Genomic DNA, 17,804 nt, shown 5'->3' on the forward strand with positions numbered 1-17,804 from the left:
GTTTTTGCCCCTCGAAGTCAGACTTTGAAAACATTTTCTTAAAATATTCGTTTGGAGGGCTTCCACTTTGATTTGGCCCCGGGGGTCCTTCCACGTAAAGTTGTGTTTAAATTCACGTATGTGATTCATATAACTTGTCACATGTCCGGAAAAAAAATCTCGATGTGCGGGCCCCATCTCAACTTACAAATAATCCAGCGTACAAAAGTACAGGATACGATACTATCAACGAGAGTTTAAATTACGTAGCTACAACATGATTGTCAATTTTGAGGAAGCACATGTCACGCTCATACTCTAAAAATGCAGGGTATAACAAATTCGCTCTCCTCTTTCTCTCAATTTCTCTCAATTATAGCTACTTTGCAACAATTAACCACTTTAAATTTCTCTCAATTAAATACTATAAAGTTTTATTCTAGTTTCAATTTTATATTTTGCAATTATAAAAAAAAGTTGTTGGTGGAGTTGGTAATTTTGTAACAATCCGAAGTAGCTCCAAAGCTTTGGTGGATTTGTAATTCTAGCCGCATTCACTTTGGTGGAAATTAGTCCGGCAAATTGGTACCTTCGTTCCAACTCTATCTTTATTTTCCGCTATTTAATTTACGCAATATAATTCTAGCAATTTAATTTGTTGCAGTTTATTTGCGTGTGTTTTAAATTATTGCTATTTAATAATGTCGAAGAGAGTGAGACGTGATGGCGGTAGTAGTAGTAGTGATGGGTTTATGGAGGAAACATTTGTGAATGAAACACTTAATTTAGGTATTAATATTGGTGAAAATAATCCACTTTTAGATCATGATGTAATGAAACACCAATTCGGCACTTTTAACGAAATTGATGATGATGATGAAACACAAGCCCCCGAAAATCCCATAGGAGATACACATCTTTCACAATCACATGCACAAGACAAACCGTCAAAATCTCATAAGCCAACCTCTAGAGTTTGGAAATTTATGACTAAAGATAAGAAAGACAATTAACTATATGTAATATATATGGAAAAGAATTTACTTTCAAGCAACAAAGTAGTAAGGATGGTGGAAAGGGTTCACTAACGAATCATATGAGAACTAGACATAAGGATGTTTAGGGAGAGCGAACGGGTTCAAATGTGGTGTGTGTGTGGGGGGGGGGGTATTCAACAAACAATAGACCCACGAACCGATAAAAGTTTTAGTTATGACAAGAAAAAGATCGTATAGAAATAGCTAAAATGGTTGCTTTGATGCTCTACCATTTTCCTTTCCTTCGAGTTTGGTTTTATTCTTTATATTCAATGTTGTTATAATTGTTTGAGGGTATTCCTAAAATCTTTGTAGATCGGATATTATTAATTTATATAAAAAATATAGATTTTATTTGCGTCATATATTTAATTCTTTAAATTGTAGTGTTTCTTTTGCCGCCGATATTGGTCTTACTCTTAACAAGTTAGAATTTTTTGCTATTACATGTCATTAAGTTGATGATAATTGGGTGATGCAAAAAAGAATTATAGCTCATTGAGCTTTCTTCTATTTACAACTTGCAAATAAACATATGGCTCATTGAGCTTTCTTCTATTTACTTATATTCATATTCTTACTTATATTAAGTAAGGAATATACCTAAAATATAATAAGAATATACTTATAATATACGTCTACTTAAATTAAAAAATAGAAAGTTATATACTTGCAAAAATAACTTAAGTTATAATTTCTCTCTCTCTACATATAACTTATATATATATATATATATATATATATATATTATAAGTAGTTAAGCATATAATTTAATTTTTTTTCTAAGTTTATAAATTTCTATTTTATAACTTAAGTATATGTATATTATAAGTATATTCTTAGTATATTTTAGGTATATCTAGTATAAATATACTTAAGTTATAAACTTAAAAAGAAAAACTTAACTATATATGTTTTGTTACTTATAATATACACATACTTGAGTTATAAAATAGAAATTTATAAACTTAGAAAAAAAACTTAAGTTATATAGTAACTTAAGTTATAAACTTAGAAATAACTTAAACATAGTGTGTATATATAAGTATATTTATATATAAATAATATACATAACATATATAAATATACTTAAGTATACCTACAATATGCTTTGCTACTTATGTTATACTCCTTAAGTATGTTTCAATTTATGTATCTATTTTTTTAGTATCATATTAAATGAATAGAAAGTTTTCTTAATTTAAACAAATTAATTTTAACTTAGAAAAAATTTACACCACATAAATATTCAAGACTTATTTTAACCACAAGTTTAAAAAAGTGTGTATATATACTCTTTATTTAAATGTCGTCTGAGTCATAAATGGGTTCTTAAGTATATAAATTGAAACGGAGGGAGTATAATATACATATACTTGACCTTGAGTTATAAAATAGAAAGTTATAACCTTAGAAAAAAAAACCAATCTAGAATTTTATAAAATTCATAAGTTTTTAGTTAGTAAATATATAAACTTAACCGCATATATATATATATATATATATATATATATGTTGTTAGTTAGTAAATATATAAACTTTAGTTATAAAGTTATATAACATATATAAGTATACCTACAATATACTAAGAAATACTATAATATGTATATATTTAAGAATAAATAATTTTTTTTTAACCGGATACCGGTTTAGGCCGTACCCGGGTAAGACGATTTTCAATTTTCAATCCTGTTAACTCCAGAATTACCTGCTTATTCTGCAGGTTTTTAACCGTGCTTAGTAGGTTGGGCAAACCGGTCGGATTCCGGGCCGGTTGAGACCGGTTGACAGGTTTAGTGGGAAGTGAAAGTCTAAAAAATCTGTCAACGTTGATATTAAAAGTGTTTAAATGAATTAAATTATTAAAAAGTGTAAAACTTGTATTAACTGCACAACTTTTTGCCTTTCCTTTTCCTTTGGCAATTTCCACAAAAACGCGGAGTCTCTTGAACCTCTTGAGCTTCTTGATCCACTTGACAAACTTGGAAGTAAAATATAGTGTAGACAAAAACAAAAAAGAAGTGGCCCTTATATAAGCAGCATAGCAAAGGGGAAAAGGCAGTTGAGTGGAATTCTATGGAGCATCTTCTTCACCTAATGCCTTGTCAACTGGACTGGTGTAAACTGAAGTACCGCAATGTCTGGAAATTTTGGAGCATAAGAGAAGACGATGAGTTGAACTACCAACGAATGATTTCCCCTATGCTGTGTGAGTTCTGAATATCAAACTTATTTTCCCATTTTTTTGTTCACTTATGAGTTTTTTGTTTAGTATATTTTGAATCTTCTCTTCTTGATCCAGCTGCTGCACCTGTTTCTAGCTCTACAATGGGGAAACAGAGGATCATATCTACTATTGTGAAAATGTGGAGTTGTACTACTTCTCTGGTTCAATTCTGGGCACCTATCAAGGTCAACGGATCAACTGTCCTGTCAACTGCGGATCAACCATTTGCTTTCCATAAGGAACTTGATAAGAGGCTGTTTGAATACAGGAGGCTCTGCCTCGACACTTTGATTCCCATTGACATGTACAATGAAGATCTTCTTGGCTCCCCTGGACGAGTTTTCAGAAGTGGGTTGCCAGAAGTTAACCCCGACGTTGGAAGTTACTCCGCTGGAGAGTTTCCACTGCTTGAAACTGCAATTCGGTTGGGCATCTGTTCTTATTATGCAATTTCTGTGTTTAACCTCCATGATCACCAGTGCGTTGGTGTATTTGAGATGGCATCTACACAACCATTTCTCTTTATTCCCGTGACTATTGAGGTACTTGCTCATCTGTTTTTTTTTTAATTTTATTTTATTTGAATGCTCAAATGTTGAATAGCAGCAGTTGTTGGATTTAAGTATATATGAGGCTTACAAACAACAATAACAACATACGCAGTGTAATCCCACAAGTGGAGTCTGGGGAGGGTAGGATTAACGCAAACCTAGTGGCGGAGCCACATGCATCCAAGGGGTGTCAGCTGGTACACTGTGTAGATACGTAAAAAGAATTTTTTATGTATATATACTATGTTTTGGAACCCATTAATTTCTTCGTATATTTACTTTTTCATATTTTGACACCCCTTAGTAAAAATTTCTAGTTCCGCCACTGCGCAGACCTTACTTGTATCTTTGTGGGGGTAGGAGGGTTGTTTCTGAGACCCTACATTTATGACTCTTACCTTTTGTACTAATACCTTTATTCTTAAGTAGAACCACATATATTCTGGCTAGGATTGATGATTATCTGTCGACTATCTTCATCATGACATCTTTAGGAGTTGCAATCTCTCTTTAGGAACACTTTCTTGGTAGATGGGGCTTGGACATATGCTTGAATTTAGATAAAACCAAGTGTGCCACTCATTCTTCTTTGTTGTGCGACTGCATGTCCAAATTGTTGGATTTCAACCAAAGGACATTGGTTATTCACTTTTGTTTATATTCCCATATTTACTATTTGAAAAAAATCAATAATCCTTGTTTAATTGTCCATCACAGGACATGGATTTGAAGTCATCTGGGTTGTATAGCATTTGTTACTCAACGGACACAATTGTTAGATCTTTAGAGGTATTGTGTTGTTGACTTTTTTATTTTGGCGAATGCACCCCACCAAACAAAACACATAAACAAAAAAGATATGTTCTCATTTTATTTCCATTGCTCTGCTATTTCTGTCCCACTAATTTCATAGCTTTATAAACCGCAGGATGATTCTGGAATTGACCAAATAGAGGCAGGCTTACATGTGGTCCGTAAAATACACAGTTTACCCTTTGCTCAAATTTGGATTCCTTATTCTCAATCAGGGTTACGTGCTGGTGCCTCCAGCTATGACCGTTCGAGATCAATGTATCGTGAGTTTGAATATGCTTCTAAGGTCTGTTTTATTCCGAGCGGTAAGGGATTGGTGGGGAGGGCATTTCCATCCCAAGGTTCATGCTTTTGCAAAGATGTTACTCTGTTAAGCTTGACAGAGTACCCTATGGTGCCTGGTGCACGAAAAGCTAGATTGAACCAGTGTTTTGCAATTTGTTTGAGAAGTAATAGCGCCAGCAATATTATTTCTGCCGTAGTTGAGTTCTTTCTGCCACCCGACGAAATGGTTGTTAGAGATACAAAGACTTTCTTAAACTTGCTTTTATCCACAATGAAAGAACAACTTCCAGGTGTCAGAGTTGCTTCTGGAGAAGAACTAGGGCAGAGGATACGAGTTGAAGTTGTTAAAGTTTCCCCGAGTGATGAACTTGACTCCTTTGAAATTGGCCAACCTCTGCCGATTGTTCAATCACTTCAGGATGGAGGAGAAACAGCAGAGATTGTTTCTTTGTGTCAACAGTCAAATTTACAGAATGAGGAGAACAATGACTTGTTCATTTTTCTTCCTTCTTGTTCATCACACAAGCGTGACTCGCTCAACTGCGAAAGGCCAGTGCAAGTTGATCCATTACTTCCTCATCCAACACCAGAAGCTGGGACAAACAGAGGGACGGTTAACGTGGATGTGGCACATGATGATCATATTGAGTTTGAAAAGGACACAGGACAAATGATGCAGCCTGATTCACATTTTGAGCAACCAAGTGTAGAAATTGATTCTACGGGCAATGCTATGAGTAATGACAAACTCGAGCATAATGATATTGCTAGATGTTTGCCCGTAGTTGAAGCTGAAGCCACAAATGAAGATAGTAACGTCATCAGTGGAGCAACGACTAACAACGAGAAAATCCATTCACAGAAGAACAATGAAATACAGAGGATAGAAAAAAATTATCAGATCACTCGTGATATTCTAGAGCAGCAGTTTGGCTCGACTCTCGAAAATGCTGCCAAAAATCTACGTGGTAAGTTCACTAACTTTAGCGCATTTGAGGTTTGTAACCCGTTTCATGTTACTGTATATCTGTGCACTCATGTTCCCTTTAAACGAAATGTTTATGCATAGGTTAACTGGAATCCCTTTTCTGGACTTCTTTTGTTGCAGTTAGCAAAGCAAAACTGCAACGAATATGTAGAGGATATAATATCTCTAGATGGCCACATCCTAAGACTAGAAAGGTCTATCACAATTTCAGCCAAGGTGCTGAACCATACGTTGGAGATCAACGATGTCCTATTCTTTCCCATAAAAAAGGCACAGATCGTAATGCGCAGAAAAGATCTCCTGCAACAGGAAAACCTTGTAATGATAGTGTGATGTCTATAGAAGTTACATATAGAGATGATATCATAAATTTCAAACTCACCCCTTCATCAACCAAGGTAGAACTGGAGGGGGAAGTGGAAAAGAGGCTTAACATATCACTTCGAAAATTTTCAATTAAGTATCAAGATGAAGATGAAGATTGGGTAACCATAACTGGAGATTCAGATTTGAGGGAGGCTATGCATGAAATAAGGTTGTTGGGAAGGACTACTATGAAATTACTGGTTACCCCAAAATCTGAGACGTGAAGGATTTTCCCTAAGTTGTTATGGTTCATCTTCATTGCATAATTTTTGTGACGTATCATTTTGATGATACGGTGTTGCCTCTTTACCAACAGTATTCTCAAAGAGTCTTTGTGCTCATACACCATTTCCAAATTTGTTTGGTGGCCATAAGTTTGACTCTTCAGTCAGTTTCAGTTGCTATTTGCTTTGCCCTCAATGAGCTGCTGTATGCTACAAAAGGAACGTTCTTTCAAAAGCACCCAACTTCTTCTTCTCTGAAACTCCCCACATGGGACAGCTAAAGTTAAAAAATAAATTCGAATCCTTTCTTTTTTAATTGTCAAATAATTTTAAGATTTCTTTTACAGGCTGTTCTTTAATATGTGTAAGTGATTATTTCTATACTTGCTTCCTCATTCCTTTCTTTTTTCTTTCAATTTTCAGAATTAGTTTGCTTTTGCATATATATGCAATATCGTTGCCAAAAAAAAAAAAAAAAAAAAAAAAAAAAACAAACAAACAAACAAAGCAAAAACTGAAGACCGAATTGGAAAAACCAAATCAAACCGTATTGAACTTGAAAAAAATTGAACCGAAATTCGGTTCTTTTTTGGCGTTGCTACACACTAACGAAGAGCTGAAAACCCAAGAACCGAATGCCCATCCCAAAATGTAATAATTGAATCAACGCCTTAACTTACCTCGATCCAAGAGAAGCTTTAACCTTCCCAATAGCTATACCGCATCTGAAATCCATCAAACGACTTCAATTTATCCATATTGCAATATTAAACTAATTTGAAGTCCAAGTCAATCAAAAATCAAACTCGAGCCCCCACTCAAAATTTGAAATTGAATATGCTCACATATTACCCGTAACCTCAAGAGTCTAAATCTACCATTAGAATTCCAATCTGAGTCTGATATGATGATCATATATTACATATCCCGAAAATATATGATTTTAACCCTAGGTAAAAGTCCCCCTCTCTCCCCAAATATTAAAAATAAAGAACTAATAAAAGATGAAATCAAATGTGAAAAGCAATATAATCATAACTATTGGAAGGTGATGATGCTCACTTTAGTTTCCAATTAAAAGAACCAATATTGTGCTTCAATCATATTAGATTGCTTGAAACTACACTTATATTATAACTATATGTTTTGCTTGAACCTACTTCATAGCTACGACAGGGTAAAATTACAGAGAAAAGTGAAGTGTTTGGAAAATACGATGTATCCATCACGTTGAGCTTGTATATTTGTTCTCCTCAGAATTCATGTTATACTTTACACACAAATTTATTTATGTTATTTTCAAAAATTTGTACTGATTGACATGAAATATACGTGCAAACCACATGTCCAAAAATTTATTTTTAAGGAATTGTGTCTTTTAAAATTATTTGAGAATTAAGACGTTTAGTTTATTTGTATCTCATAATAACTTTAACACTATTACATTATTTTAGATATTCTATTTTTTATGAGTTTCTTTAATCCTTTTTAAAGTTTTAAACTTTTAACACATTTTCTCTATTTTTTGTGTTATCACGCTATTTTGATAAAAGGCTCCACCTCAACCCTTGCCTTTGAAAACACAGTTCTCAATTTTTTCGACTGAGTTAATACCTCAAAACTCCTCTAAATTATCCAGTCTAATCAATTTAATACTTACACTGTGGGGTGTTGTTGTTACCTCTTGAGCTATAATATTTCCTATCTAAAAGGCATGGAGAGTGGCCTCACTCTCGTTGTAGTGCGTAAGAACTAGAAAATAGGTTAAAAAGAGCATCCACATGGCATTCAAATTATTTATTTTAATTATTATTTGGTATATTTTTTTTCTTTCTTCTGGTAAACTCAGTTATAAAAGACATAACCCACAACGTGCACAATATTTACTTTAAGTATGTTTTAATATTCGAACTTTCAATTGAGGTTATTATTGAGTAGATTTTGTTTTAATTTGCAATTAGGTTTACTATTCTTGATTTTCTTAATAAATTTTATTACTATCATTTTAAAAATATGAATTTTCAGCCGAGTTTACTATTATGAATAAAGAAGAAGAAGAAGAAGAAGAAGAAGTCAATAAATTTAAATAGCCAAAAATAAAAATAAAAACCTGTTTTACATGTTATTTTATAATTTTTGTTTTTCATTTTGTTAATTTTTAGTATTATTATTTTAGAGTTGTTCTTTTACTTAGTTCATTGTTATAATAAAACTTAGTCGTGATATTAGCTAAATTTATTTTTTTCGTTCTTATTTATTCTTATGTTATTATTATTGTAAGGTTATGAGTTTCAATTAGTCTACTATAGCAAAAGATGAGACATTTGAAGAAAATATGAATGAGAAAAGAAGAAAGGAAAAATAATATATACTCTCTCCGTGCCAATTTAAGTGTAATACTTTTCTCTTTGATATGTTTCGAAAAGAGTGTATCTTTCTATATTTAATAAGTTTTATAATTTCAACATTTTATACGGCAAATCTAAGACTACAAGATTTAAAGGACTATACACATCTTTGGCTTCAAAGGTCTTCCTTTTATTTTATAAATTTCGTACACATTCAAACTAAGACACTTAAATTGAGACAGAGAGGGTAAGAAATAAAAAAAAAATGTAAATGCATATGGATGTTCTTTTCTACCTATTTTCTACTTCTCATGCACTACAAAGTAAATTAGACCTCTTTCCGTCACTTGACACTATGCGAGTTTAGTAAAAATTTGTTATAGTTCAGGGGTAATAAAAATTCAAAATTTAAATATCGGAAAAGGGGCAAAATGCCCTTAAAGTATTAAAAAAGGTTAAAAAATGCCCTCCTTTCACCTATTGGATCAAATTTGCCCTTCCTTCCACCTATTGGGATCAAATTTGCCCTTCCTTCCACCTATTTGGACCAAAAATTCCCTTAATGCATTAGAAATGGATCAAAAATGCCCTTCTTGTACTTTTTGGATCAAATTTATCCCCAATACTATTTTTAGGCTTAAACCTACCCCTGTATTAACGACAAAATTATATGACATTCAACTAAATTTTAGTTAAACATGTGGCCTTCAAAAAAGAATTATATAAAAAGACATTTAACTAAATTTTAGGTGTGGAAAATTATACCTAATTACACGATTCCAAATAGAAAAAGCCAATCATTTTTCTTTGTTTGAAAGGAGGAAAAAAAAAAAAAAAAAAAAAAAGGGAGAATCTATACCTAAATATTTATCCAAATTTACTCTCCCGAGGTGATGTGCCTACATAGCGTATATTCTTATTTATATTTTTTGTGGTTTTTTGCCTTTTTCCCAATCTTTCTATTTCACTTAAAAAGATGTGAAAGCGTGTCCTACACTGCACTTATTTTTATGTATCGCCTTTATATGGAAGCGATTGTATCTACTCTCTTTGAGCGCGTAAGATTCCATATAAAAGTGAATATAATACACAAAAAATAAGTCTAAGGGGTAAATGTGGAAGTGTGTTATGGCAACTTTACAAAATACTGAGGGACAAATTATTGTTCATCTTCTTCATAATTGGACTGAAATTTGATCCTAATGCACTTCAAATCTCAACCAAACATCACCAAATTTCCAAATGTTCCGGTTCTTTTGATATATCAACTCGCGAAATTCGAGTTCGAAGCTTCAAGCTTTGTTCATGGTAGTGTTTGATTCTTCTTCACATTCCGGACGTCTTCTAAGCTCGGGGAAAAAAGAAAAAAAAAAGCTTCAGGGAAAATCTAGTTTTTGTTTACTAGTTCTAATATTTATCCTATTATTAATCATGTTTTTACATGAATCTATATATATATATTTAAAGTTACAATGGAGTTTTTTGGGTTTGAAATTTTGGAAAGTGGAGAAATGAAAAATACCCAATTGAAGAATAATTAAATCTTTTATCCTCAACACAAAGGAAAGCAAAAGGCACAAATTCTTGAACAGACACAAACTCAACACAAAAGGCACAAAGCAAAAGGCACGATAATTGAAACAAATATTATCTTTTGGAAAAAATTTGGTCACTATTTTTTCATCTCTCTTTTTCTCCTAAAAAATATTTCTATTTCATTTGAAACTTATTTTAAAAAATCTACAAGTGGCTAAATAATTACATTATGAAATGAGAAAGAATTGCATTATTAAATGAGGAGGACGTTTAGTCCTCGATCGGCCTATTCCCCTAAAATTGTAACTGTATACTACTATTTATTTTTGTATCATTAAATCATTTTTAAACATAATTTCCTCAATTACTTAAGAAAGTAAATGTAGAAAACGTTTAGGAAATGAAAGATCACAAAACTATTCAACAAAGTGGGTTTTTTCGGTTACGAAGCTCTAAGAGTGCATTAATCAGTTCATCAGCCAGAAGAGATAGAAATTAGAAACTAATAACGCAAATCTATTTTGCTCTCATATAGTGCCGTTACAAAATTAGAGGTGAATTAAATTTCACCAATCACCATATAAGGCACATAGGTCTACTGAGGTTTCGTTGACCAACTTTTTACCCCTATTGCTGTGTGAAAAAATTGGATGATTCCCATTTACTCTATGCTTTCTCATATCTATACAATGGTTTTCACATTATCATCTACCAATTAACAATGGTTCCATTTATCATTATTATTAATTCAGGGGGCATGACAACAAGGTGAGATCTAAGGAAGTTCTTGAAAACTTTACGAAGGCCTTGAAGAGTGGCTTACTTTTACAGCAACTTCATTCCTCTTACTATGATTTGAGTTATCTTTATGTTGAATGCTATGGAGTGGAAAAGAGATGGATAAAATTCTATGTTTTTCATTGCTTTTTTGGATAAGGTAAATGCACAAAAAACCTTCTTACTTTTAGTTTTAGTTCAATAGTTTGATGTTCATTTTCGTATCGTAGGCTTTATCGAAAAGGTTATCTCGAATTCAGTTTATCAACAAGTAACTCTTTCTTGCAAACAGAAAAATATTTCATGAAGATCGGAGAATATAAAAAGGCGAGATGTTCTTACAACCTAGGGTCGTGCATCTTAAAAGTTATGCCAAGAACTACAAACATTCCGTTAGCCATTTAGAAGGTAATTAACAAGGCATTAATCTATATATATGCGTTGACAGTTCGTAGATGTTTTTAGGAGGACATGTAATGTGATAATTTTAAAAATAACATATGACAATAGGATATATGCTATATGATCATATAACTTAAATTGGATTAAAAAAAGTAGAGAATATCACTCACTATATCACTAACTTAAATAATATTCTGATTTAGAGTTGAGAATTATTTGAATTATTAATTTTTTTAAATGGTGAATTTGGTGATTAATTAGACTGGATACAAGAAAAATTGTTTGGTGATTTGACGTAGTTAAGATTTTAGTTTGTTCTTATAGATTATTGAAAACTCATACCTATTATTTTAGAAGTTCAAAGTAAGACTTTAGAAGAGTACATAATCTCATCTTAGTCTGAGAGGGGAAAAAATTGTCATATTAGATGGTAATTATTTTTATTTTTAGGGTTTAAACAAAATTAGTTTTTTTTCCTTCTCTTCTAAGTTTAATTTGTTTAACTAATGCTATTATAATTTTGAAATGTTATTTCTGTAATATTAGTGAAGAGCATGATAATCAACGGTTAGACAATAATTTTTTTATTTTTTTAACTTTTAGAATCCAAAATATGTTATTTGTTAGTTTTTCTTTCTCATAAAAAAGGGATAATATATTAACCTATTATTAGCTTGATTATCTTTTTATAACTATATAGATGTCTCTTAAGACCGCGCGCAGCGCGGACAAATTTACTAGTGACTAAGAATTGACAGTTGGTAACGTAAGTAAATATAGAATACACACAATCCCACAGAAAGATCTCTTTTTATGAATTGTTCATTTTGAATATTCAGTTTAAATAAGTCGTATCTTGCTCAGACCAATAAATAGAGGTGAGGTTATAGTTAAAGCCGTTAATAGAAAATCGAAATAACTAGTTATAGTAAGCATGAAAGGGCAAAACTTCATTATTATTTTTAATATTAGTCCCATTATATTATTTATACGTTAAACAACATAGGCATCCATTTGAGACTATTTTACTTAGTTTTTTTAAGAGATTGAATTGCACCAAGAATTTGGCAGATTTTTCTTGTACATTTCTATGCATCAACAAATTCTTGTATTAGTAAGTACTGTAGGCTAGAATAAAACAAAACAAAATTACTATTTGGGTAAATCGATTTTTTTCTTGGTGATAAAACGTACTTATATTAAACGTTAAACATTGCATACAGCAGGAGCATCTTCTTGCAGGATATTTACACGAGGGAAGGAGAGGCCAGAACTGCTACTTACTAGTCTAATACTACTACATTGTCTACCGGAAACAGTATAACCTAAACGTTCACAAAAACCAAGTACAGTGGGGAGCATTAGTAGATATCCCCATGGTGGGTTCTTGATTTGCAAAATTTGTTCACAAATCCCACGATCATTTATTTTTTACAATCCATATTTGAACAAGTCGTTACATAACTGGAATCTTAAACAAGTTTTATATACCCGAACAATAAAAAATTATTCTCCATACTTTAAACCAATCATGAATATCCTATAAAATTTATCAAGCTACTTTAATAAAAGAAAATTAACAAAATTTATGTGGTGGAAGTGAGGATATTTTCGAAACAAACTAAGTGCTACAGGTATGATTAAAGAGGCACATGTTTAATTAAAATTTCATTAAATGGGCTTTTATATACTAGTGTACAGAAAAAGCAAAAGCAAGTGGCCCTTATATAAGCAGCAGAGCGAAGGGGAAAAGGCAGTTGAGGGGAATTCTATGGAGCATCTTCTTCACCAAATGCCTTGTCAACTGGACTGGTGTCATAAGAAAAGCAATGGCTGGGCATTTTGGAGCAAAAGAGAAGACGATGAGTTCAACTACCAACGAACGATTTTCCCTGTGATGGGTAAGTTCTGAATATCAGTTTTTCCCATTTTGGTTCACTTATGAGTTTTCTGTTTAGTATTATATTTTGAATCTTCTCTTCTGGATCCCCTGTTGTTTCTAGCTCTACAATGGCTACTACTGCGAATATATGGGGTTTGCTACTTTTCTGGTTAAATTCTGGGCACAAATCAAGGTCGACTTTCCTGTCTACTGCGATTCAACCATTTGCTTTCCGTAAGGAACTTGATAAGATGCTGTTTGAATACAGGAGTCTTCCTCGACACTTTGATTCCCATTGGCATGTACAATGAAGGTCTCCTGGACTGCCAGAATTTAACCCCGACGTTGGAAGTTATTCTGCCGGAGAGTTTCCACTGCTTGAAAATGCAATTCGGTTGGGCATCCGTTCTTATTATGCAATTCCAGTGTCCAATCTCCATGATCAGCAGTGCCTTGGTGTTTTTGAGATTGCATCTATAGAACCATCTCTCATTTCCCGCCTTCCTACGGTATTTGCTCATCTTTTTTTTTTTTTTTTTTTTTTTTTTCTTTGAATGCTCAAATGTTGAATAACAGAAGTAGTAGGATTTAAGTATATATGAGGCTTGACAGAGTACCCTTTGGTGCCTAGTGCACGAAAAGCTAGATTCACTCATAGTTTTGCAATTTGTTTGAGAAGTATATGTGCCAACAATGATGTTTGTGTAGTTGAGTACTTTCTGCCACCCAACGAAATGGTTGTTAGAGATGCAAATACTTTCTTAAACATGCTTTTATCCACAATGAAATAGCAACTTCCAGGTGTCAGAGTTGCTTCTGGACAAGAACTATGGCAGAGAATGCTCGTTGAAGTTGTTAAAGTTTCCCCGAGTGATGAACTTGACTCCTTTGAAATTGGCCAACCTCTGCCGAGTGTTCAATAACTTCAGGATGGAGGAGAAACAACCGAAATTGATTCATCGTGTCAAGAGTCAAATTTTCAGAATTGGGAGAACAATGTTGCTACTCCACTATTTGTTGATGATCATATTGAGTTTGAAAAGGACAGAGGACAAGTGATGCAGCCTGATCCACATTTTGAGCAACCGAGTGTAGAAATTGATTCTACGGGCTATGCTAGGAGTAATGACAAACTCGAGCATAATGGTGTTGCTGAATGTTTGCCCATAGTTGAAGCTGAAGCAACAAACGAAGATAGTAACTTCATCATTGGAGCAACGACTAACAACGAGAAAATCCATTCACAGAAGAACAATGAAATACAGAGGATAGAAAAAGATTATCAGATTACTCGCGATATTTTAGAGCAGCAGTTTGGCTTGACTCTTGAAGATGCTGCCAAAAATCTACGTAGTAAGTCACTAACTTTAGCACATTTGAGGGTTGTAACCCTTTTTGTGTTATTATATATCTGTACGCTCATATGCCCTTTAAACGAAATGATTTATGCATAGGTTCACAGAGATCTCTTTTCTGGACTTCCTTTGTTGCAGTTAGTCGAGCAACTCTGAAACGAATATGTAGAGAATATGCTATCTCTAGGTGGCCACATCATAAGACTAGAAAGGTTTACCACAATTTTAGCCAAGGCATATCTTTACAAGGTGCTGAACCCTACATGGGAGATCAACAATGTCCTAATCTTTCCCAAGAAAAAGGAACAAATTGTAGTGTGCACAAAAAATCTCGTTCAACAGGAAAACCTTGTGATGATAGTGTGATGTCTATAAAGGTTACATATAGAGATGATATCATAAAGTTCACACTCACCCCTTCATCAACCATGGTAGAACCGGAGGGGGGAGTGGAAAAGAGGCTTAACATATCACTTCAAATATTTCCAATTAAGTATCAAGATGAGGATGAAGATTGGGTAACCATTACAGGGGATTCAGATTTGAGGGAGGGTATGCATGAAATAAGATTGTTGGGAAGGACTGCTATGAAATTAGTTGTTACCCCAAAATCTGACACGTGAAGGATTTTCCCTCAATTGTTATGGTTCATCTTCATCGCAGAATTTTTGTGACGTATCCTTTCGATGATACGGTGTTGTTTCCTGGCCAGCAGTATTCTCGAACAGTCTTTGAGGTCATGATTAGACTTAACACTATTTTTATGCAGTTGTTAATTAGTATCATACACCATTTTCAAATTTGTTTGGTAGCCATGAGTTTGTCTCTCCCCACCCTAGCCCACACACAAACACAACAAAGACTCGTATTGTATAACAAGAGGATTGAATTCGTATGTATATACTCCTAGACCTGTGTATATAGTAATTTTTAGTCCAAATGCTTAGTTAAAGATAATGTAATAATTGAACCAAGGTCATTAATGCCATTTATGTATGAACTTTTTCTATTATCATGCAAGTCTTGTTTCTTTTAGCTTATATGGAGAGATGGATCACTGGAGTTCATATTTATACATTAAATTGCAGTATATGTAACCTTTGCCTAGTACGCTATGGTTTAGTGGTAGCAAATGGCGTAGTTGGGTTGGGCTTGAGAGAGTTGATCTTTCTTTCAGCAGCATGGTGTACATTAAAGAAGAATTTGTACTTTCCAAACTCAGAAAAGATTTTAAAAAAAGAGTATAAAAAAAAAAGGTAAATATATAATTCAGCTCCAATTTTTCACCTCTTATTTCAAATTAGAAGAAAAAGTTAAGTACCTGAATGAGGTGGGAGTTACTTATTCATCTTTTTTTTTTTGGGTAACTAACTAACCTTTCTATTAATCACCAAAGTGTAAGATTTATAAAACTGTAGCTAGCTGTACACAGCTAAGCTATTCATCTACAAACCATCAGACAAACAAAGAGCTAATCTAGAATATAAAACTATGAACTGCATTCTGGATCCTAGGAGGAGCTCAAACACAAATGGCATAGATGATCTCCTTCACAATGGTTTCCCATCATCTACTTCTCTTCTCAAATATTCTTAAGTTCCTTTCAATCCACAAGGCATGAGTAATTCCTGTGTACAACATTTTGAATAACTGAGCATTTTGAGACTTGCCTTTTGCTCGACTGACAGCCCAGTTCAAGTGTTGGTCCCATGTATTAGCACTGTAAGGCTGACTATGCATCCAGTTTAAGGCTCTGTTCCACATATTCCTGGAAAATTGGCATTGCACAAATAGGTGCTCTCTTGATTCATCATATAATTGGCATAGGCAGCATTTAGAGTCCACATCTATCCCCCATTTTAGTAGTCTATCAGTCGTCAATAATCTCCCTTGTAGCTGTAACCAGATGGTAAACCTGGATTTTGGCCTTGCATCATTCCGGTACATGAAGCATTTCCACGGGACTCTCGGTTGATCATGCAACAACTGAAAGTAAGTCTGTCTAATCACGCTCTTAGCAGGATTGATGGTATGAATCTGGTTAAGGACACTCCTCGCTTCAAACATCTTTCTAATCATCCAACAAGCCTGCTTAGGTACTTGAATATTCTCCATCTGTTGGCCCTTGATGTAATAGGTGTGGATCCATCTAATCCACATCTTATCAGTCTTGTGTTCAACATCCCAAAAGTTCTTTGCTACAGCAGCTCTGTTCCACAGCTTATTCATCTTTTATCAAATACAAAGGCAATCATTTTCAAAACGAATAAACCATTTTTCATTTCTACGGGTTGAGTTCACACTAAACCATATATGAACGAGCAAAAATTTTACACTCCTAGATGCTACAGGACCCCTAATATACCCATTTTAAAGACAATTTAATCTAACTACCCAATATAACAACACTATCCAAAATATAGCAATTTAGAGAAATAGAGGTCCCTTGTTTAAGCTCCAATTTTAGTCAACCTTATCTTTCCGAGTCTTCCCTATTTTCTCTCTCCCCCTAATTCTCACGCCTCTCCCCTCAGAAAATCCAAAATTTGCAAAGATCATTCCTCCCCTCAAAAGTAATATATCAACTTCTCCAGAAGAGATGTGATCACTAAAATTTTGAATGAAACCGTTGAACCACCCACAATAGCAGCAAATGGCTTCTTTGGACTTCAAACTGCCCCAACTAGATAGTTCAATATATTCCTGAAATAGTTAAGAGAACAGTTAGACAAGGAGCCAAACTAGGTCTCGCTACATCACTCCTAGAGAAGGCCAAGGCGGAACTCTCTTCTTCTTTTTGTTGGTATTGAAGAAGTCTTTGAATTGTTATGGTGGAATGGTGGTGGTGTGGAGGATATATAACATACATATGGCATACAAGTGATATTACTGTGTACGTCAGATGTATATAATTGTATGTCGTGTTTATGTCGCTTGTATGTCCTGTGTATATTATGCGTATCCGTATTATATACATGACATGCACGTGACACACATACGAACACAAGTGACATACATGATATTCAAGTGATAT

The 17,804-nt window shown here is 33.5% G+C and overlaps 1 protein-coding gene across 1 annotated transcript; it reads left to right on the forward strand.

Moving 5' to 3' along the window:
- Window positions 1-680: 680 nt before the first annotated feature.
- Window positions 681-15,782, forward strand: LOC132062235 (protein NLP7-like). Its single transcript, XM_059454846.1, has 5 exons — window positions 681-768; window positions 3,289-3,785; window positions 4,512-4,583; window positions 4,723-5,860; window positions 14,909-15,782. Exons 1-5 carry the CDS (start codon window positions 681-683, stop codon window positions 15,391-15,393), a joined length of 2,280 nt encoding a protein of 759 aa, XP_059310829.1. The 3' UTR covers window positions 15,394-15,782.
- Window positions 15,783-17,804: the final 2,022 nt, after the last annotated feature.

Source organism: Lycium ferocissimum, chromosome 7 (genome assembly GCF_029784015.1).
Source record: "Lycium ferocissimum isolate CSIRO_LF1 chromosome 7, AGI_CSIRO_Lferr_CH_V1, whole genome shotgun sequence".
Lineage (NCBI taxonomy): Eukaryota > Viridiplantae > Streptophyta > Magnoliopsida > Solanales > Solanaceae > Lycium > Lycium ferocissimum.

Coding starts and splice junctions, on each gene's coding strand:
- LOC132062235 (XM_059454846.1), top strand. CDS start 681: ATGTCGAAGAGAGTGAGACGTGATGGCGGTAGTAGTAGTAGTGATGGG. Junction 769..3,288: donor GAATGAAACACTTAATTTAG/GTATTAATATTG, acceptor TTTTTTGTTTAG/TATATTTTGAATCTTCTCTT. Junction 4,584..4,722: donor CAATTGTTAGATCTTTAGAG/GTATTGTGTTGT, acceptor TATAAACCGCAG/GATGATTCTGGAATTGACCA.